Raw genomic sequence first — 8,484 nt, forward strand, 5'->3', positions numbered from 1 at the left:
CCCCCCCCCTTTCCACGCCGCCCCGACCCCCACCAGTCCCCGGCCACGGCCCGTCGGCGCCTCGCCTCCTACGTACCCGGAAAGAGCGGCCGGCGCGAGGCGATCTGAGCGGGCGGAAAAGACAATGAAAGTTAAAAGTCGTTCAGCAGAAAATGAATGCGAGCCAAGCGGCCATCTTGGAGCGAGCTGCCGCCGCCGCTGTCAATGGGCACCGAGCGCGGCCAAGAGCAGCCACGGCCGCCGCGCTCCGCTCATGCCGCTCCCCCGCCGGCCTCCTGCTCGCGCGCTGCGGCCTCCTCCTCCCGCGCGGCCTCCTCCGCCTCCGCGCGGCCTCCGCCGCCGCCTCCTCAGGGCCTCTCCTCCTCCTCGGCGCAGCCGCCGCCTCCCGGCCGCGCTCGGGGGAGGGCGCGCAGAGGGGCCGAGCCGTATTATTCTGCGGGGCTGGGAGGTGTTGCTAAGCCTGCGCGGGGCTCCCTCGCCAACCTCCCCATTGTCTCGCCCGGTCTCTGCCTTTAATACTACGATTATTATTTCAGACTCGCGTGGGGGAGGCGGACGGGCGCGGGGCGCCGAGTGTGCTTGCGGGCGGGGAGGCGGGGGAGGGGAGGAAGGATGAGGAGGGGGAGGGGAGGGTGGAAAAAAATGCACCGCTGAAGGCAGAGTGGAAACTGACACCGGCTCCAAAATGGCTCGGAGTCCGCCCGCCCCTTCCCCCCGCCCCCCGCCGGGTCACGTGCTCCCCTCATTCCTTAAGGGCGGCCTGGGAATTAGTGTCGGTGTAGTCGGGCCCGTGGCCGCCCCCTCCCCTGCGCGCCGCGCGCCCAGCCCCCTCCCTCGCAGCACGCCGCGGCCGCGACATTTCTCCACAGCGCCACACGCCGAGTCTCGGCGCGGCCCGCTCGGCCCCGCACGCCGCCCCGCCCCCCACCATGTCTCCCGCTCGCGGCGCACACGTCCGCGGGGCCCGCCGCCGGGGGCGCCCGGCCGCTGCCCCGGCTCGGCCCCGCCGAACCTGCGCCGAATCCGGCCCGCGGAAACAACAGCGGCCGCCCCGCCCGCTGGCGGCCGGGAAGAGGCGCGCGCGGATAGCAGCCGGGCTGGCTCCGCGCGCCGGGTCGGGCGGGCCGGGCGCAGGTAACGGGCCGTCCCGGCAGCAAGCACGGCTCCCCGCACACCTTTCCCGCGACGCTTAACCCGGGTAAAGCGGGCGTCCGAGACAGCTGCTTTGCACACTCGGTCATTCATACACAAACTCCAAACAGAATACCGCCCTTCTTGTGGGAATACCACCTTATTTATTCAGGGTACGATACTTTGATAGGGCTTGAAAAGGCTCAAAAGATAGAAGGAATGTAAGATTAATACTGAAAATTCAAATGCTTAAGAGTTTCCCTCTTAACCATTTCACATGTGTAAAAAGGTGTCAAAATTTATGGTTGGCATAACTTCAAAAGGGAACTCCTTTCTACTGAAAATGACATTCAGCTCGCACGAGCGATGGTCCTGCAGGAGACAAGGCGCGTCTGGTTTTCCTCTAGGCTCCTGGGGTCATCAGCTTCCCCAAGTTACAACTGAGTTGCTCTTTCCAGGCTTTTTGAAGCATCCTTAAGTTTTCCCACCAAGTCCTAAAAGATGTACAACTCTTGTTACAACTTGGGAACACAAGTAAGGAAGCACCCAACTCTGAAGCAGCTGCAAGAAAACGGGTCGGAAGAACACCTAAGGTCTAAGGGATTTTAACCGCTGGCAAATCCCTTTGAAAAGAAACGCTTCTCCTACAGGATCTTGTCTTCCAATCAGCTATTCAAGTTCTGATTAAAAGAGAATTTCTAACAGAATTTTTGCAGGCAGAGAATATATAAATCATGTCTCAATTTCTCTAGTTATGATTCACACACATTTTCTGTTTAAAGTTTCGCTAGTAATTACTCTGAAATGACTACAGATGTCTTTGGAACATTCAATTTCACCCAAATTTTCAGGGATGATCTTCATTTTATTTAATTGGTAAGAAATTCGTTGTCATATCCATCAATCAACGAAGTTTTTAATTTTTTCAGTTTTACACTGACAATATTAACAGTTTTAAGAACTTATGTGTACTTTTCCTTTATAGGGTAATCTAAAACTTCTGCTTAAAGCTTTGTAAATTGAATTTGTGAAAGGCATTTTAAAATCCGTGCTCTTACTTTTGCTGAGTTTTATTGAATCAGATTCTTGATGAAAGTGTGCTGAACACAAACTTTCAGAAGTTATATTTAGATTAGGGAAACCAGCTAATGCAGGCTACTGGAGATGTTACTATATTACTTTTAAAAGTGAAGCCTATGTTAAATTTCTGCTTTCCACTCTCCCTTTGCCATTAGAACCTAAACCAACCTTCATTATCTGATAATGGAAAAATTATATTTTAAAGTTTCCACAACAGTTCTCAAACATTGAAATAAACATGTAAAGATCCTAATACTGTACCTGTAACTGTTCCATGCTGCAACTAAAATTAATCTCTGGGTAGGATTGAGAATCACTGTTCTATGGAAGAAAAAAATGTTTGTTTATATAAAGGAAATTAAAAATTTTATTACACATATAATTTTTAGACAAAGATCTACACATACCTCTACATTTAAGGTCACCAAATATCCAGGTCGGTACATCTTATGAAGTTGGTTGGTCTAAAACAACACAAAACATCAGTCTTTAACTCTAACCACAAAAAAAAAAAAGGAAAAAAAAGAGGTCTTCTACATCCCTCTACAGCAGAGCTTGTTATCTTTACCTTTATCTGATACTCCAAGCGCCAAGAGACGTCAGTTATATGAGGGAGAGGTCTGCCTACACTGAAAGACAATAATTTTGTAGTACCTACAGAAAAACTTTCAGAATCTACTCAATGGTGTCTTTCTCTCCTCCACTCATTTCATTCCACTCTGAACTTAAAGACTGTTGAACGTTTATCTTCAATTTCAAGAGTAAAAGCACCCCTACTAAGATTATGTCAGGCTCTATCTTTAAAAACATCAGTTTAACTTCAGTTTTTCAACTTGCCCTTTGGCCCTTTATTTTGAGTCAGGGTCCCAATTTTTTTGCCCTTGTTTTGTTTCACATCAGCACACTCCATTCATCATTACCCACAAGTGAAAAGTGCCCCAGCTTGACACCTAATACAGTACCTACCTTCCCAGTAGGCTTTCTAGAGAATTCTTATTATTCTGGAGAAGGGGAAAGAAAAGGAAAGAAAACACATTTTTGCAAACAGCAGGAAAAGGTGTGGGGGGGTACTAATTGTTAATTTAAAAGTTTAAAGTAAGCAACCTGATACTCCGTGCAGAACAGTTCTATTCGCTCTCGGTCAAATTTACAGTCTTCTAAATAAGTGCTGGGAGGGGGGGAATAAAGCAAGGTTTAGTCTCCACCTTTAAAAACTGAAATTACAATCACAAAGATACCACTTAAAAGTAAATGGGCATTTAGATAAAGCCTGTACCTTAGAGTGGACTCGTCAACTTGGTGCTTTCCTGCCTCCAGTATGTACGTTGCAGCTGCTGCATGACAATGCTTTAAAACCACTGGGTCGATATGTTTCAAGTCTGGGTGATCTAAAATAAATTAATTCCTAATGATTACAAATCCTTTAGACCCCTGTTCCTAAGAGGAATATTTGGTTTTGGTAAAACTTCCTTTTTAGAAAAGATTTTTTAAAAATCTATTGTAAATGGATGAGATGAACAAGGTCAATTGCAAAACAATAAAGAGAATATATCAATAATCTGCTGCCACTCTCTTTTCAATTACCTTCTTTTATTTCGTCTTTTTCTTTTTTTAAAAAAGAAGACCTCAAAGAAAGGGGGGCAGTGGTTGCTGGATGGACTGAAAGCAAAGGTGAAACTGAAGGTAGTTTACACAGTGTAAATTTCAAAATGAACAACTTTCAAAAGATGACATTTTAGAGTAATTAGCTACGTGAACATAAATACATCAAAGACACCTGACAGGAGGGCATACATTAGCATGCACAACAGAAATGTCTAAATCCCATTCATATCTTCGAGTCTACCGCTCCCCCACCCCCACAGCTCCGAGATGAACCCAGGTGGTGGTTACTATTTTTTATTTTTTTTGCCTTGAAGAACAGCTTCCACGTTCATATTTTTGGTCCAAGTGTCTAGTATGAAACTAGAGGTGGAGCGGACTTAAGGAGTTCTGGAATGTGTTGATAGATTTGAGGAAATTATCTAGAAGTGATTTGTCTTAAAGTATGCTCTTAATCCATTATGACAATTGCATTCTTCGACCAGACATTTTAAAAGTCTCTCTTCCTGGTAACCGCTGCAGAACAAAACATTATGCGTCCTACTTGAAGATTCTGGGAGAAGAACCTGAGCTTAACACACCGAACGCCTGTGCTGGCGTGATCACAGGATCCGGAGGTGTTTTCTAGCTTGGAAAATGTCAGTGCTATTTGACCCAGCCGTTACTTCGGAAACAGCCCCTTTTCAACCCCCTCTAGCCCAGCCGGGGGAGGCTGAATCAGAGGACCTCCCCAGTTGAAGTCCATGTGTCAAAACAGCCGCAGCCTCCGAGGAGGCTGAAAACCCCACACATTTAGGCCACAAACAAGACTTGAACGCGGCTTTACAAAGGAACAAAGAGACTGGCAGGGAAACCAGGCCAGGAGCGTGGAGCTGGCCGCGTGTAGGTGCCCTGCGGGGGTACAACGGCGTTCAGGGCCAGCTCGGGTCCCCACAGTCGGGCCGAGCGCTGGGCGAAGCCCGGAGACTTGCCCGGGCCGGAACTGTGCCCAAGGCGCCGGGCTGGCGGCTCTGCCGGGCGCCCCTCCGCCCAGGCCGCGGCGGCGGGCGAGCCGCTTACCTAGCGCGGCCTCGTCCGCCCGGGCGTCCAGCAGGCTCTGGAAAGCCGCCCGGAGGAGAAGCGCGAAGGCGTTGGAGTCAAAGGAACCGGGATCCGCCAGCGTCTGGATGCCTCTCTGCACATACTCGGAGAGCTCCATTGTGAGCGCGCCGTGACCTTCGACATGCGCACCACGTGACTCGGGACGCGCGCCCAGCTGATCGGGCGCGCGCACCCGCGGCTTGGCGGCTCGGGATGGTTCGGAGACGGCTCGGGACGGTTCGGAGAGGTTCGGGCGGAGGCTCGGGGAGGTTCGGGAGGGTTCGGGTGAAGCTCGGGCGGCGGCTGGGCCTCTAGCCTCAGCCGCCCTGCGGGCCACGGGCGGGACGCGCCGGTCTTTTCCACAGTCTCGGAGCAGCTGGCCGCGGCGACCGCGGACGCCCATTGGATCCGCTTGGCGCTCACCTGGGACCGCACCAGCTCTGTCCCCACTGGGCCTGGTGCCAGGAGGTGCGGGATTCCCGCCGCCGCCAGTGCGGCCAGAAGCTGGGCTTCGGGACAGCGGGAGACTGAATGCATGTGTTAACTCGCCAGGCTGACCCGCGGCGCTGCCCTTTTGTGAGGCTGAGGACATCTTAAATATACCAGTTTTATCTTGTCTTTGTCACTTCAGGAATATGGCAATAGATTTCTGCGTGATGTGCACGAGACACAGGCATAAAGAGCGGGTGTGCGCGCGCCCCGAACTTAACAATTGGGAGATTAATAAATTATTCATGAACATATTTGACAGGATTATTAAAAATGTTATATGCTGCTGCGAATAAATACCTTTCGAAAGCACTCTGTCATATAAATTCTGTGCTCCTAAACTCACTACACCCGTGGCGTTAATTACTCAATAGAGTCTTCGTAAATATCTAAATACTTATCTAAAGTACGGTTAGGAATGGCAAGATCTTTAGTATAAATGAATTACTTTTCAGATACTCGTAACTTCAAAGACAAATCCTGTATAAAGTTTAACTTCCTTCTTTTTTTTTTCTACGAAGTTGGTTTAGGAGGACAAGAATAGTTCTTTGTTAAGAAAACCGCGAAGTAAGATGCATTAGGCATTTGTTTTTTAATTAAAAGAGTTTGAGAACTAAAAACAATTCCAGTTTTGGAAGGATGGAGAAAAGGGGCATAGAGCAAGACTTGTCTTTTACTCTCCCAGAGCAACGACAGTTTCAACTTGAAACATTTTGTTTTTCCTAATTTAGGTGCTTATTTGTGTGGGGAAAGGTTGTTATTAATGAATAAATGTCAGTATGTCAGAATGTCAGGTTGCACATTGTCACGTTGGACAGTACCCCACTTCACAGTAACAGGACGCAAATGGAATTCTTTAGCGTCTAACAAGTTGAATAGCACCGCTCAGCCAAGCTTTCAAAAGCACGTGCAGTCCCCTCTCTAGGTGAGAACTCAGCAGCATGAAAGGCTTAGAAGTCTCCCTAGGGTTTTCATGGAACAAATACCTATTAATTATACTCTTTTTTCCCTCCCTACTTTTCTGCTACTTTTATACCCCCCCCAACCAAAGACAGTTGAAAAATTCAAGATACTTGATTTGCACAGGGAATTTTTTACAGGGAAGAGCCGTGTATATGTTAATATTAACAACACTGAAACATTCTCTTTATTATATATTTTATGATCACTGAGTGTTACCACTCAAATAGAATTTGAGTTGATAGCTCTGATCATAGTTTACTGTCAAAAATGAAAAGATAAACGTGTGAGCACAGGCTTTTGAAAGCTGATTTGAAAGAGAATAGTGAACAAATAGTAGTGAGTTTGTGGGCATAAAAGCTAGGCACTTCACAATGCTTGGCTCCCCTCACAGCCCTCACATGACACATACCCATGTGTCAGTATTTACAGGGCACTTGCCTTTTCTGTCTAAATATATTCATGTGATAGGCCCAAAAAATGGCTGTTTCCAGCTCTCCCCAAAAATTTAAACCATGATGTTTTTTCATGCTAAAAATTAGATTTTTTTTAATAATAGGTAAATTTTCTTTTATTCCCTTTGGTGAATATTTCATTTAATGAATATATGCACCTTTGACAAGCCCTTGCAAAATATAGAAACATGATTATTAAAAGACATGCAGTAGACTTCCTTGGCCACAGTCATAAAATCCACACATTTTATATTGTTAGAAAAACCGAGTAACATTCTGAAAGCAAGCAAGTATGTACTTAAACATTTTTTGCTTCCATGGCTGAAACCAGTCTTGAAACTTCCGTTCAACTTTACAAACTTTTGCAGACTCAAAGCCAATAGACTGTATATGACCTCAAAGGACATTTTAAAAGAACAGTTTGAGGAGCTGAAAGAACAATACTCAAGCATCTTCATGTCAATAATATGCCTTGCCCTTATTGTTACAAATATTGAAATATCAGGCACTGATACATTTGTTTTACTTTTTAAGAACCTAGAAGTTATTTCAAGAACTAAAAAGTATCCTATTAAACAATGTTTTAGAGTTTCTGAGTACACTGCATCCTTTGAACAGGCTGTTTAACACTTTAATGTTGGCCACTGCACGGCCATTACAATGACAACTGGCCAGGACTTCAATATGATCTCTGTGGTCAGCCTTCCCCAATGGTCTTATTGCTGTATTATGTTAGGTTTATGAATTTAAAACCATTTTTAGGTGAACAAGCATTTTTCCTTTCATGCAAAGCAAGCTGTGAGAAGTATTTCTTTAAAGAGTCCATTGGACATCTGTGGACAGGAAATCAAAACAAATATGCATAACTGCCTGTGAGATATCTAGAAGTTTGAAGAGCATGGTAAAGAGGATCTGTTTGATTCCTGCCCATCAAACTACCTGCTTATCTTCTAGGGATAGAGAAGATGGCAACAAATATCTAAAGGCTACCCATACAAAAGAAACCATTTTGCTTATTACTCCCCATATGGTTTCTTTGATAATTATAATAAGCTCTAGAAAAATTTGCTAATGAGAATAGAATTTATTGTTTGTTTGTTTTTTTTAAAACCATCCTTACCACAACTGGTCAGTTGGAAGGAATATTGAGCGTAGTTATACATGACCTTTGGAGAGTCTAGGTCAAAAGCATTTTAATAAAATTTATAGGTCTTGGTCATATGCTTCGTTTTATTAAGTGTCTAACTTGGTAAGGGACAGTTGGGATTCGAATGGTCAGGTTTGCACACTCAGAACTATAGAGTTCCAGTGATCTGAGTGTTAAAAGGAGACATTAAAGCTTTTTATTCTGAGTTAAATATAAAAGGAAATCTCAACTTCTAAAATGTTCATTGCTACAATAATTATTTAGATGTATATAACAATTTTATCAATGTCGTCTAGCTTAGTCTGTATGTGTGGATTTGAGAACAAAATGCAAATTCAGTTTAATGGCGTCAGAGTCACTATGGGAGGGAAAGTGACTGAGATAGCCCAAAGACTAGAAGCTGGAAGTGGAAACCCATGATAAAATGTTCTCTGAAACGCTCAGAAAAGTCATCATTATGGTTTTACACAACCATTATAGGTTTTCCCCTTGAAATTTTAATTTAAGATATTGAAATTAAATGCTAAATGGCTCCATTTT

General features: G+C 45.4%; 2 protein-coding genes across 2 annotated transcripts in view; both read right to left on the reverse strand.

Moving 5' to 3' along the window:
* Window positions 1-670, reverse strand: part of Bmi1 (BMI1 proto-oncogene, polycomb ring finger) — a 10,148-nt gene extending 9,478 nt beyond the window's left edge. Inside the window, exon 1 of the mRNA XM_028764852.1 lies at window positions 77-670. The gene's annotated coding sequence lies outside the window, so the exon portion shown is untranslated. The remainder of the gene's footprint in view (window positions 1-76) is intronic.
* A 602-nt stretch (window positions 671-1,272) lies between these two features.
* On the reverse strand, window positions 1,273-5,052 carry Commd3 (COMM domain containing 3). The gene is made up of 8 exons (XM_028764854.1): window positions 4,873-5,052; window positions 3,488-3,599; window positions 3,316-3,379; window positions 3,178-3,212; window positions 2,780-2,840; window positions 2,619-2,675; window positions 2,473-2,532; window positions 1,273-1,625 (listed from the first exon to the last, which is right to left on the reverse strand). The coding sequence occupies exons 1-8, from the start codon at window positions 5,009-5,011 to the stop codon at window positions 1,566-1,568; spliced, it is 588 nt and encodes a 195-aa protein (XP_028620687.1). The 5' UTR covers window positions 5,012-5,052; the 3' UTR covers window positions 1,273-1,565.
* Window positions 5,053-8,484: the final 3,432 nt, after the last annotated feature.

This window comes from Grammomys surdaster, unplaced genomic scaffold, assembly GCF_004785775.1.
Source record: "Grammomys surdaster isolate TR1022 unplaced genomic scaffold, NIH_TR_1.0 146, whole genome shotgun sequence".
Classification (NCBI taxonomy): Eukaryota; Metazoa; Chordata; class Mammalia; order Rodentia; family Muridae; genus Grammomys; species Grammomys surdaster.